General features: G+C 41.3%; 1 protein-coding gene across 1 annotated transcript in view; it reads left to right on the forward strand.

Annotated features, from left to right (window-relative positions):
• lepr (leptin receptor) overlaps window positions 1–14,577 on the forward strand; it is a 78,632-nt gene that overhangs the window by 36,351 nt on the left and 27,704 nt on the right. Inside the window, exons 9-10 of the mRNA XM_034179565.1 lie at window positions 10,431–10,591; window positions 13,145–13,244. Of these exons, the coding sequence (XP_034035456.1) occupies window positions 10,431–10,591; window positions 13,145–13,244 (261 nt within the window). The remainder of the gene's footprint in view (window positions 1–10,430; window positions 10,592–13,144; window positions 13,245–14,577) is intronic.

The following is a 14,577-nucleotide window of genomic DNA, read 5'->3' on the forward strand; positions in this document are numbered from 1 at the left end:
GCTGCTAATCCTCCGCCTCGGCCCGTGCTACGAGCGTTCTGGCAGTTAGTGTGACTCGTGGGTGTTGACTCATTTAAACTAACATATTCATCCTGCTGTAACCAGGTTTCTGTAAGGCAGAATAAATCAATATGTTTTATATATCCTCATTGAGGACAACTTTGGATGCTGTAGCTCCTCTGAAAAAGAGGGCTTTAAATCAGAAGTGCCTGACTCCGTGGTATAACTCACAAACTCGCAGCTTAAAGCAGATAACCCGTAAGTTGGAGAGGAAATGGCGTCTCACTAATTTAGAAGATCTTCACTTAGCCTGGAAAAAGAGTCTGTTGCTCTATAAAAAAAAGCCCTCCGTAAAGCTAGGACATCTTACTACTCATCACTAATTGAAGAAAATAAGAACAACCCCAGGTTTCTTTTCAGCACTGTAGCCAGGCTGTCAGAGTCAGAGCTCTATTGAGCCGAGTATTCCTTTAACTTTAACTAGTAATGACTGCATGACTTTCTTTGCTAATAAAATTTTAACTATTAGAGAAAAAATTACTCATAACCATCCCAAAGACATATTGTTCTCTTTGGCTGCTTTCAGTGATGCCAGTATTTGGTTAGACTCTTTCCCTCCGATTGTTCTGTCTGAGTTATTTTCATTAGTTACTTCCTCCAAACCATCAACATGTTTATTAGACCCCATTCCTACCAGGCTGCTCAAGGAAGCCCTACCATTAATTAATGCTTCGATCTTAAATATGATCAATCTATCTTTATTAGTTGGCTATGTACCACTGGCTTTTAAGGTGGCAGTAATTAAACCATTACTTAAAAAGCCACTGGGTCACTTGACCCAGCTATCTTAGCTAATTATAGGCCAATCTCCAACCTTCCTTTTCTCTCAAAAATTCTTGAAAAGGTAGTTGTAAAACAGCTAACTGATCATCTGCAGAGGAATGGTCTATTTGAAGAGTTTCAGTCAGGGTTTAGAATTCATCATAGTACAGAAACAGCATTAGTGAAGGTTACAAATGATCTTCTTATGGCCTCAGACAGTGGACTCATCTCTGTGCTTGTCCTGTTAGACCTCAGTGCTGCTTTTGATACTGTTGACCATAAAAATTTTATTCAATCTTCTTCACAGACTAAGGTTAATTATGGAGTTCCACAAGGTTCTTTGCTAGGACCAATTTTATTTACTTTATACATGCTTCCCTTAGGCAGTATTATTAGACAGCATTGCTTAAATTTTCATTGTTACGCAGATGATACCCAGCTTTATCTATCCTTGAAGCCAGAGGACACACACCAATTAGCTAAACTGCAGGATTGTCTTAGACATAAAGACATGGATGACCTCTAATTTCCTGTTTTTAAACTCAGATAAAACTGAAGTTAATGTACTTGGCCCCACAAATCTTAGAAACATGGTGTCTAACCAGATCCTTACTCTGGATGGCATTACCCTGACCTCTAGTAATACTGTGAGAAATCTTGGAGTCAATTTTGATCAGGATATGTCATTCAATGCGCATATTAAACAAATATGTAGGACTGCTTTTTTGCATTTGCGCAATATCTCTAAAATTAGAAAGGTCTTGTCTCAGAGTGATGCTGAAAAACTAATTCATGCATTTATTTCCTCTAGGCTGGACTATTGTAATTCATTATTATCAGGTTGTCCTAAAAGTTCCCTGAAAAGCCTTCAGTTAATTCAAAATGCTGCAGCTAGAGTGCTGACAGGGACTAGAAGGAGAGAGCATATCTCACCCATATTGGCCTCTCTTCATTGGCTTCCTGTTAATTCTAGAATAGAATTTAAAATTCTTCTTCTTATTCATAAGGTTTTGAATAATCAGGTCCCATCTTATCTTAGGGACCTCATAGTACCATATCACCCCAATAGAGCACTTCGCTCTCAGACTGCAGGCTTACTTGTAGTTCCTAGGGTTTGTAAGAGTAGAATGGGAGGCAGAGCCTTCAGCTTTCAGGCTCCTCTCCTCTGGAACCAGCTCCCAATTCGGATCAGGGAGACAGACACCCTCTCTACTTTTAAGATTAGGCTTAAAACTTTCCTTTTTGCTAAAGCTTATAGTTAGGGCTGGATCAGGTGACCCTGAACCATCCCTTAGTTATGCTGCTATAGACTTAGACTGCTGGGGGGTTCCCATGATGCACTGAGTGTTTCTTTCTCTTTTTGCTCTGTATGAACCACTCTGCATTTAATCATTAGTGATTGATCTCTGCTCCCCTCCACAGCATGTCTTTTTCCTGGTTCTCTCCCTCAGCCCCAACCAGTCCCAGCAGGAGACTGCCCCTCCCTGAGCCTGGTTCTGCTGGAGGTTTCTTCCTGTTAAAAGGGAATTTTTCCTTCCCACTGTCGCCAGACATAGTCTGTGAAATAAAACATCAACCATGAAACATAAGAGGATTTTTCTTTTGAAGCTGCAACTATTCTCATATCTTGATTAATAAGTTTATAAAATAGAAAATATGAGAAGTTTCAACCAGTGAATGTTAATAAATGATGATTATTAGAAGTCGTGTGATCATGATAGCTCTAATGTTAAAAATTTCCAATCTGGCTCAAACTTTGAGTTATTTTATGCTGAATGGTGTTTGTTTCTACTGTGTTAGTCATCTGTGTAGGTGGTTAGAAGGTGGCCATCAAACTTTCACATGTGCAAAATGCATAAAAGGTATCATCATAGTCTCCAAAAACTTTCAAGAAAGTTTGGAACTCTTGTGAAAATCCAGGTTGACAGTTTGAATAAATAAGAATGACTCAGGTTGTGTTCCATGGTTCATTGTTTTATTCCCAGTTGTTGTTTGGAGATGTAGGTGAGTCATTGCTTTTGTGTTGTATTTTCTGGAGAATAAAACTGCATCAATGTCATATTACTGCAGGTGCACTCGCTATGTTCATTCCTCCAGTTTCTTTTTTTTTTTTCTTTCTTGAAAATAAAAGAAACCCAACTATAACTGAAAGGTTTATTGTATTTTGAAGGAAATACTTGCTCAGACATCAAGCAGGTTACATTCGGTTTCATTCTATACGATGCTCCAACAACTTACTAGTGGCACTAGTTTGTGAAATCCAAAAGCTAGCTAGTCTGATTACTGATTGATTGATTTTCCAAGTGCTATGCAAAAGGTGTCCAGTCCATATGGCATTTTACATGATTAAACAATACGAATGAATAAGTTTATTTCAGTACAAGAAAAAAAAAGAGACACTTTTCAGGAAAAAATAAAACGAAACAAAATTGACTTCTCCGTTAACCTAAGTAACCAAAAGGGTGTAGGTAGAAGCAAAAGCTTATATGTACCTACCCTTTTTACCTCAGTAAATTTTACTCCTCACAGCAAAAGCAACTTGAGCAGAACAAGCAAAACACAAACATTTTAAGATAATCAATGAACTTAAATATCTCATCATAACAAAATCAGTATTAGTGCACATCACACAATCCAACAAATAATAGTACAAAATCAATAAACTTAATTGTCCATAATGTAGCCAGAAATTATATAGCTTTCAGGCTCCTCTCCTCTGGAACCAGCTCCCAATTCGGATCAGGGATACAGACACCCTCTCTACTTTTAAGATTAGGTTTAAAACTTTCCTTTTTGCTAAAGCTTATAGTTAGGGCTGGATCAGGTGACCCTGAACCATCCCTTAGTTATGCTGCTATAGACTTAGACTGCTGGGGGATTCCCATGATGCACTGAGTGTTTCTTTCTCTTTTTGCTCTGTATGAACCACTCTGCATTTAATCATTAGTGATTGATCTCTGCTCCCCTCCACATCATGTCTTTTTCCTGGTTCTCTCCCTCAGCCCCAACCAGTCCCAGCAGAAGACTGCCCCTCCCTGAGCCTGGTTCTGCTGGAGGTTTCTTCCTGTTAAAAGGGAGTTTTTCCTTCCCACTGTCTCCAAGTGCTTGCTCACAGGGGGTCGTTTTGACCGTTGGGGTTTTTCCATAATTATTGTATGGCTTTGCCTTACAATATAAAGTGCCTTGGGGCAACTGTTTGTTGGTAACTGTTTGGCAACAACTCTGCTTCCTGGTCCCAACCCTGGATAGTCACGGTTTGGAGGATTTAAGAAAACTGGCCAGATTTCTAGAAATGAGAGCTGCTCCATCCAAAGTGGGATGGATGCTGTCTCTCCTAACAAGACCAGGTTTTCCCCAGAAGCTTTGCCAGTTATCTATGAAGCCCACCTCATTTTTTTGGACACCACTCAGAGAGCCAGCAATTCAGGGAGAACATGCGGCTAAACATGTTACTCGCGGTCCGATTGGGGAGGGGCCCAGAGAAAACTACAGAGTCCGACATTGTTTTTGCAAAGTTACACACCGATTCAATATTAATTTTAGTGACCTCCGATTGGCATAACCGGGTGTCATTACTGCCGATGTGAATTACAATCTTACCAAATTTACGCTTAGCCTTAGCCAGCAGTTTCAAATTTCCTTCAGTGTCGCCTGCTCTGGCCCCTGGAAGACATTTGACTATGGTTGCTGGTGTCGCTAACTTCACATTTCTCAAAACAGAGTCGCCAATAACCAGACTTTGTTCCTCGGCGGGTGGTCGCCGAGTGGGGAAAAACGGTTAGAGATGTGAACGGGTTGGTGGTGTACACGGGGCTTCTGTTTAGGACTACGCTTCCTCCTCACAGTCACCCAGTCGGCCTGCTTTCCCAGCTGCTCGGGATCTGCTGGAGGGGAACTAATGGCGGCTAAGCTACCTTGGTCCGCACCGACTACAGGGTCCTGGCTAGCTGTAGGGTTTTCCAAGGTGCGGAGCCGAATCTCCAATTCGCTCAGCCTGGCCTCCAAAGCTACGAATAAGCTACACTTATTACAAGTACCATTACTGCTAAAGGAGGCCGAGGAATAACTAAACATTTCACACCCAGAGCAGAAAAGTGCGGGAGAGACAGGAGAAGCCGCCATGCTAAACCGGCTAAGAGCTAGTAGCTGCGCTAAGCTAGCGCATTCCTAAAAATACACAAAGTGAATAATGTGTAAATAATTTAGAGGTGATTCAGTAGAGGGAGTGCTTTAGTTAAGGCACGTGAAGATTACACTGTGAAACAAATCGTTATCTAGTTAACTAGATCAATCTAACTGCGCAGATTAAACAGCTAACAGATACAGCAAAACACCGCTGTGCTCCGGAACAGGAAGTGATACAATACCGCAGTGAGAGCCAACCACCAGTAGAGGCAGTTTTACTGTGATATCTTTTCAAGCTGTGGTAGATTCATTCACCATCTTTGATTAGTCACCGGCATATTTATCAGCATGTCAGTGCTGTACTATTAAAACAGGTCTCGCTCATTTGCCTGAACCATTAATGAAGAACTCATTTCAATGTGGTTAATGTCAATTGGACTCTGAGTCACAGGTCAGCCTCAAGCTTCCTGAATGCTTTTGGATTTTATGATGATGGCTTGGAGAGATTCTCATGGTCTGATCTGTCCACTGAGATGAGCAAAAGCTGACATCTGAACTCTTCTGTAGTTTTTCAAAGTGTGATTTGAAGTAACATTATTTTAGTACTAAATTTTAACACAAACAAAGGATTTACTATTGTTTGACAGTAAGGGTCCCGTCACACGAGAGCACAAATGCCGTATGAATCACATGAATTGGAAAACCAGACAGAATTTGAGCTGCAGTCGTACGAGACAGACATTCATAGAGCCGTATATGAATGCCATTTGACTACTCAGAATGTGGTTCGAAACCAGCTCAGCTGATTCGTGCACATTCAGAGAGCAGCAGCTCCCAAATCCAGGTGGACTACCAAGAGTGCAGGTCGAATGCCGACCCAACACAACGTGTAACACCAAAAAATAAAAACATAATAGAATAAAAAATACAAAAAGAACACAGCACAAAATCCTACAATGCCGTACGTGCCACCCGGGCTCTGGGTGGAAGGCGGGGGGGGGGGGGGTGTGCTGTGGTTCACTCTGTTGAAGATCTGCCGTGTCACATCTGATCACCGATGTGCACACCCACAGCCATCATTACTGGTAATAGCCACCAGTCACAGTTCAATGCAGTGAACACAGCAGTTCATATATTGAATAAAATATAAGAGGTAAGGCAGGTCCTAATGTTAATGCATGAGCCACCCGTGGCGCTCTCTCTCTCTCTCTCTCTCTGTCATGTATCCACCAGAGATCAGCTGTTTGGTGCGGGCGCACATGCAGGGAAGCTATGATGAGCACACGCATGCTGCTGAGGGCACGTGTGTTACAGCCTGACACACGCACGCAGTTCAGTCACCTGTCCTGACCATACCGTGGTATGATATGTGTTACAGGTGTGACAGCCCGTTCAGCTGTGCACGGTACAGTGCGGCTCTGACACGCACTGACTCCTTGCGCAGCTCACCTGACCGTGCTGTGAAAGATGCATGGTCAAACCCTCTCATGGGTTACATAATGTATGTGAATTATGACCATCATCATAGCTGTAACATCACATGCAGTTGCAGCCCTCATCGCATGAGGTGGTTAAAAAAAACACTGTGAATGGAAGCGACAGGGTGGCTCAGTCAACAAAGGAGAATAGTGTAAAGTATGCGTGTCCACACGTTACTTTCATCTTAAATAATTTATCAGGAGCAGCGGACATAACAGGAGTGAACAGAAAGACACAGACACAACGCAGCGAGTTATGGGCATACAGTAACTGAACTGTCATATGAAACTCTTTAAACTAAATGAAAACAACCAAATAGTAGCACTGTTCCTGACCAGTGTGTCAGAAGACATACAGGCTGGGAAATCGAAATGAACAACCACACAAATCCATTTAATAATAGCCTAGCGAGACGGGAGGAGACACATAATGAATGAATTATTGTATGCGCATAAATTAGCAGCATTTCATGGGTGTGGATGGGACTGTACAGGCACATTGCGTTATTCTGTGTTATTGCGCAACTTTGTTTTTAAAAGTTTGTGAATAAAGAAATACAAACAAGGAGACATAGTCAGTCTGTGAAATAATATAGCCCATAATGTAGTCCATAATGTAGCCAGAAATTATATAGTTTTTATAAAGTCTTATAAAGCTGACTAGAGTACAGCATAATTTAATACCTTCAGGACTGTTGGTTCAAATGTTCACTCCTTTTACAGAGATACAGTAGTTCTTGTCCTTGGTTTATGAAATTTCAATATTCCTCTCACATTAGAACTGGAGTCCTTCATTTGAAACAGATTTTGGACATAACGTTTGCTTTTTAGTTTGTGCAAAGTTTGTATTGTAATGTAATCAACTCAGTCCATGGATTTCAGAATATTTAAACAAATAAATAATGGGTTGGTTGGCTCACGGTAAGATTTATTATAACAAGATTTATTACGGATAATAAATCTTATTATAATAAGAGACCGTAGTCTCGTTTGAATCCTCCGTGATATCGCATGATTTGACTACTTACGCAGACCTCCATTTAATATATATACAACATAACTTCACACAGATAAATGGTGTATGGTTTTGTTTTTGGCTGCAATCACCGAAGCAGTTTTTTTTTTGTTTGTTTTTTTTTTCGGTTCCTGGTGGAGAAGAAAAGGTGAGGAGGTAGGAGACATGGTGTCGGTAAATGTTAGCCTACACATCTAACCAGAGTAGTTCCGTTTTCACGCCTGCAAAACCACCTCGACACATTTGTGCTCTGGATCATAAACAAACATAACACATGTCCACTTTCCTAAAGCTTGTCACTTTTCTTTACATTTTCACTTGGTTTGCGTGTAATTTGCCCAAAACCCCACTGAAAATGCCGTTGTTTGTACCCTTTAGCGCCCGCCCCCAAATAAGACTGCGTTGCCCTAAACATCTTAGCGTGAGCCAACAAATAAATACACTCAACAAAAATATAAACGCAACACTTTTGGTTTTGCTCCCATTTTGTATGAGATGAACTCAAAGATCTAAAACTTTTCCACATACACAATATCACCATTTCCCTCAAATATTGTTCACAAACCAGTCTAAATCTGTGATAGTGAGCACTTCTCCTTTGCTGAGATAATCCATCCCACCTCACAGGTGTGCCATATCAAGATGCTGATTAGACACCATGATTAGTGCACAGGTGTGCCTTAGACTGTCCACAATAAAAGGCCACTCTGAAAGGTGCAGTTTTGTTTTATTGGGGGGGGGATACCAGTCAGTATCTGGTGTGACCACCATTTGCCTCATGCAGTGCAACACATCTCCTTTGCATAGAGTTGATCAGGTTGTCAATTGTGGCCTGTGGAATGTTGGTCCACTCCTCTTCAATGGCTGTGTGAAGTTGCTGGATATTGGCAGGAACTGGTACACGCTGTCGTATACGCCGGTCCAGAGCATCCCAAACATGCTCAGTGGGTGACATGTCCGGTGAGTATGCCGGCCATGCAAGAACTGGGACATTTTCAGCTTCCAAGAATTGTGTATAGATCCTTGCAACATGGGGCCGTGCATTATCCTGCTGCAACATGAGGTGATGTTCTTGGATGTATGGCACAACAGTGGGCCTCAGGATCTCGTCACGGTATCTCTCTGCATTCAAAATGCCATCAATAAAATGCACCTGTGTTCTTCGTCCATAACAGACGCCTGCCCATACCATAACCCCACCGCCACCATGGGCCACTCGATCCACAACATTGACATCAGAAAACCGCTCACCCACACGACGCCACACACGCTGTCTGCCATTTGCCCTGAACAGTGTGAACCGGGATTCATCCGTGAAGAGAACACCTCTCCAACGTGCCAAACGCCAGCGAATGTGAACATTTGCCCACTCAAGTCGGTTACGACGACGAACTGGAGTCAGGTCGAGACCCCGAAGAGGGTGACGAGCATGCAGATGAGCTTCCCTGAGACGGTTTCTGACAGTTTGTGCAGAAATTCTTTGGTTATGCAAACCGATTGTTTCAGCAGCTCTCCGAGTGGCTGGTCTCAGACGATCTTGGAGGTGAACATGCTGGATGTGGAGGTCCTGGGCTGGTGTGGTTACACGTGGTCTGCAGTTGTGAGGCTGGTTGGATGTACTGCCAAATTCTCTGAAACGCCTTTGGAGACGGCTTATGGTAGAGAAATGAACATTCAATACACGAGCAACAGCTCTGGTTGACATTCCTGCTGTCAGCATGCCAATTGCATGCTCCCTCAAATCTTGCGACATCTGTGGCATTGTGCTGTGTGATAAAACTGCACCTTTCAGAGTGGCCTTTTATTGTGGACAGTCTAAGGCACACCTGTGCACTAATCATGGTGTCTAATCAGCATCTTGATATGCCACACCTGTGAGGTGGGATGGATTATCTCAGCAAAGAAGTGCTCACTATCACAGATTTAGACTGGTTTGTGAACAATATTTGAGGGACATGGTGATATTGTGTATGTGGAAAAAGTTTTAGATCTTTGAGTTCATCTCATACAAAATGGGAGCAAAACCAAAAGTGTTGCGTTTATATTTTTGTTGAGTGTATAAAGCAAAACCCAATAAAAAAAACAAAACAAAAGAAACAAATACAAATATCTCATAAGTAAAGAACATAAATAATATTTGAGCTGCTAAGATGCCTCTGACACAAACTGAGACAAATGGAACAGTTTATGGTCAAACAAGTACTTCAGTTTGTACTCATCAGACAGAGAAAACATATCTACACCTTCTACCAAATACATTTCAAATATCTTGAGTCTGGAATTACAGTATGATAAACTGGACAAACAACAAACAAGCAACAAAAACTCTAAACATTTATGCACAACCTTTGAGATTCATGCAGGAAGATTTCCAACCAGTTACAGGTCATTCACAAAGTATTCACTTGTTCAAGATTCAAACAACTTTATTGATCCCTAAAAGGGCAATTCATATCACACCCAGTTACCTCAGACAAAAAATACAGCAATTAATCCACAATTATTACTAGTTGAACATAATAATGGCACACATCAGAATTAAAACACCACACATATATATTTGATTATGCACACTAAACTTTAAGACAGTCCGTCATCCGAATTGTTTTCCACACATGCAGTACTTCACAGACATGTATAATACAAAACACTATTTTTTTTTTTTGTGGTCTACTTAATCTGACAAAACATGTTACTGTGCTGCTTAACAAGCATTTAATCTGCTTCCTGCCCACCTGTCAGCTCTTCGTGCTAAACAGCCAGCTGTTATCTCTTATATGCAAGTTGAAGTGTTTGCCAGACATTAAAGGCGTACTCGCGTCGATGCAATATATTAATTGTGTAAAAGGTACCAGACATTTACTGTGTTTGTGTAGAACGTTCCATATGCACGAAAACTCAGTGTTTCACAGCCAACAAAATAAAACAGTAATAAAAATAACAAGAAAACAACTATTGTTGTGTGTGTGTGTGTGTGTGTGTGTACACAGACGTGAGCTATATCCCTGACATCATTGTGGCACGACCGGGGCAGAACGTAACCTTGTATTGCGTGTTCAACGACCGCAGCGTCAACGCCGACATTGCCACCTGGAGGCTGAACTTTAATCATAAGCTTGATCACAGCCTGTACCGCCCAGTCAACCAATGGGTAAGAATGCATCCCAACTACAACTCTGGTAACTGTGTTTTTACCAGAAGAACCAGTTCATACCACTGAAAGCCGGAACCTATTTGTACAACATGCTGTTGGAAATCTACCATTTTTACATCCAGCAGAGAGGTTTTCACCTACCGTGTAGATGTCTGTTGGTGGGTTTGTTTGTATGTAGGATTATTCAAAAACATATTCGCACTATTGAGGTATCCCATAATCCCTTGCATGTCAGAGAGTTGCAGCAATTTAAACATCCTAGAGATTCCACATGACAGCAATTGCAAATGAACATTCTAATCCAATTACATTTTTTCCATGAATCTGATTGGTTAATCATGTGACATAATCAGGCATATAATATCTGTGGAACGGAACAAAATATTAGACTGGTGGCCAAAGATGTATTACTTCATGCCCTGACCAGTGTTTTGATGAGATGTGATTACTGTTGAATGTCATTCCCGTCCTCCACGTGCAACAGCACATGCGCGTACAACAGTGCATGCGCACGCAACTGCATGCGGGACGCAGATCTCTCGAGACACACAGTTCGTCAGAACACCGCCTGCGCACTCTGCTAGCTGTTAGCACTGTTAGTTCACAGTGAGAGAAAGTTGCGTGTCGCCGCCAAAATGAGTAAATTTAAGCTACCATACGAAAGTATTAATGTGCATTCTGATACAGAGTTACCGTTTCACGTTTGATGGATTTTCACATTTGATGGATTACTCCACGCCCTGACCGCTGTTGGAGAGATGGCTCGCTGCTCCACATAAGCCCACCCTCACTGACCGAATTACCTACAGAAAAATAAACCGTGCAGACGATGGAATTGGATTAGAATGGGAATAACCCCCTTGTGTCCGATGATGTGCCGGACGTTCATGCTGATATATACGGTCGAAAATATCTGACGTTATTCCCTAATTATACTACCAAAATGTAATTTTTATGCTTTTCATCACGATAATAAAAGACTGCACGCATGCGACCTTGAAAACTTACTAAAACAAATATTTCAAATAATCATTGTCTGCTACGTTTAATCTGCGTGGAACTTCATAAACGCAAACCGAAGTTCACACACATATATATTACTCTGGATAAAACTGGACAAACGGTGCTGTACAGGACAATAAGCAGGACGTTAAAGAGCAAACTTCACTTTCCTTCAGAACGATGTGAACAGGAAGTGTTCACGGCTCACAGCAATTCCCAATGAAAATAACGGCGAAACAACCCGAGCTTCTCGTATGTTTACATAAAACAAACAAAATAACAATGTCTAGAAATCCAGATAATATATTTGCAAGAGTTTTAAGCACAATATACAGAGTTTTATGTTGAGATGTTAACGCTGTTGTCCGTGTGCAGCAGTTAAATTGCAGCCTGATCAGACCGTCTCAGTGCAGTTCTCAATGTTACATCTCACACAGTGGCGAACTCTGAAATTTTGTGAGATTTTGCGGGATTTGAAATCTCAATAGGGGAAATGGAGCAGTTTTCATGGAACTTGGTGGATGGATGGGTCAAGAAAACAAAAATGAATAAATACTGATGTTGATCTGTAGTTATCAATTATCTGTATTTAAAAATTAAAAACTGCATGCAGGTTTTAATTTTTATTGCTAACTCCCCATGGTACTCCTCCATATCTGAACAAAACTGCATAAGTGATTTTTTTTTTTTTTTTAATTGCTGCATTAATTTCGTTTTTGGGTTTATGTATTATTTCATTAGAAATCAATGAAAATACCTTGTACACTAGTTAAAAATAATCATGTTAAAATGTGTTAAGTTTCATGTTTTAATGCAGTTTTTATATTTAACTTTTTACTGGTGTGACAGTATTACTCTGCAGTGAGGTTGCAGTGTTGAGCAATGTCAGAATCATTCATGGATCCATTTCTGCATCTGGATCCACACCAACATTTGATCTGTTCTGTGTTTGCCCAGGTTCATGAAAATCAGTTAATCATCTTTTGAGTAAGGCCGTGGCTACGGGTACGGACCTGTACCTACAGAGACCATTCTAAAGATACGGAGGGTATTCCCTGGTGATGTCATGTCTTACCGACCAATCAGAATGTGCAAATATGTCCGTACCCGTGCGCACTTGTCATTATTGTATGCGTTGCTTAAGGCCTAAAGCCTTTGAAACAATCCCTGTAAGCCTTAACTTTCACAGTCCACTAATGCTACTGTATATGAAATTCAGTGGGAGCGGTGTGAGTTTGGTAGTTGGAATTTTTGCCCCCGTTTGACCCACACGTGCAGATGCGTTGTGCACTTAACTTATTCTCCTCGGCCCGTACCTTTAGCAGTCCCGCAGAAGATACGGATGTACGTATCCTTAGCCACTTCGTTTGAGTAATCCTGGTGTCAAAAACAAAAAATTTAACAAAACAATCTATAAGCATGAATGAAAACTCATTTAATCCTGACATTGTTTTTTGTTTGTTTTTTAATGAAATTGATTAGAATTTCTGCAAATTGAATATTGTGATGGTTCAGCCCATTTATTTGTCTGTTCTTTCCCAAATCCAGGTCAGTCAGGTCACGCTGCGTCCACCAGGGAACCACATGTTCCACATGCTCCGGTGTCCGCGGGGATGGTCTGCCCCTTACAGCCAAATCTTTATCGAAGGTGAGATTTGTTGCACCTATTGCATAACATAACCACTGTGCCAAAATCTTGACCTTTACCTGTGATTTTGACATAATCAATCACTTTGTCGTTGGCTGAGCCTCAAACCTGACTAGTCAACAAGTCAAAACCATGGACTAGTCAACTACCAGTCCATGGTAATTCATATTTTCCAACAATTTTTGGGTAAGTCATCCACAAGAATAGTCTGTTTGAAATAATTGTTGAAGTGGTTTCAATTTCAATTTATTTCATTTTATATAGCACCAAATCACAACAAAGCTGCCTCAAGGCACTTCACACAAGTAAGGTCTAACCTTACCAACCCCCTAGAGCAAGCACACAGGTGACAGTAGTAAGGAAAGCAGACCAGACCAGACTCAGAGGGGTGACCCACTGCTTAGGCCATTCTAACAGTTACAAGGGTTTTACAGAGGTTTACAAAACTGAAGAAACAGAAATCAGGAAATGAAAACGGCATCAAAAACAAAGTGCAATTGTTGAGATGACTACCCAAGCATTTACGCCACAGGCAGGGGTCATCCAGCGCACTAGGGGCCTGCGTTCCTCCGTCACGCTGTCAGTGGGCCGGCCACTGCAGTAGTTTATTCCAAATGTACACTGCAGTGTACTGCATCAGCTTCAGGCATGGCATCTTGTGGTCAGTCCAGCGCCCTGTGGTTTGCATCTGTCAGTCTTGCGCAGCGTCATCCGTACCTCGGACAGAGAATAAAAGAGCAGAATCAGTCGCCTATAAAAACTACACCTAAGGTATAGTTCATGAGCAGTAAATCGGCAGGAAAGCAGAAAGAATACTAAGGTGATCGGCGGTTGTTAGCCCTAACCTTCACTGACAGATCAAAAATTTACATGAAGTGAGGCCAATGCGTGTTCCGTTGCTAATAAGATGAATTAAAAGGGATAAGAAGCACAGTACCATACTATGCCGGTATACTAACTATACGAGAGGGAGAATGGAGACATCTTTAGTTTGGACTTGAAGTGATGCATTTGTATAGTTTCATTTGTCATAAAACAAATTTTCTTTGGCACCATTATCATTTTATTCTTTAGCATTTAAATAAGGGATTCATAATATTATCTTGCCAATATGATCAAAATTTTCAATGTCTGGAAACCAGTTTTAATTCTGACCCCTGATGGGTAGAAATTCAAATGATCAGATGCCATGATCTACAGTTGGTAGTGACACCATAGATCACGTGGTGGCTTCCCCTGATCTGTGCGAGGATGCTGGGAAGGACACAGCGAATGCCCAATTGGAGTAAAGAAAGGCAGCGTGATGTCAGCTGGCTACTCGCTAAAACAAAAA

Source organism: Thalassophryne amazonica, chromosome 10, assembly GCF_902500255.1.
Source record: "Thalassophryne amazonica chromosome 10, fThaAma1.1, whole genome shotgun sequence".
Lineage (NCBI taxonomy): Eukaryota > Metazoa > Chordata > Actinopteri > Batrachoidiformes > Batrachoididae > Thalassophryne > Thalassophryne amazonica.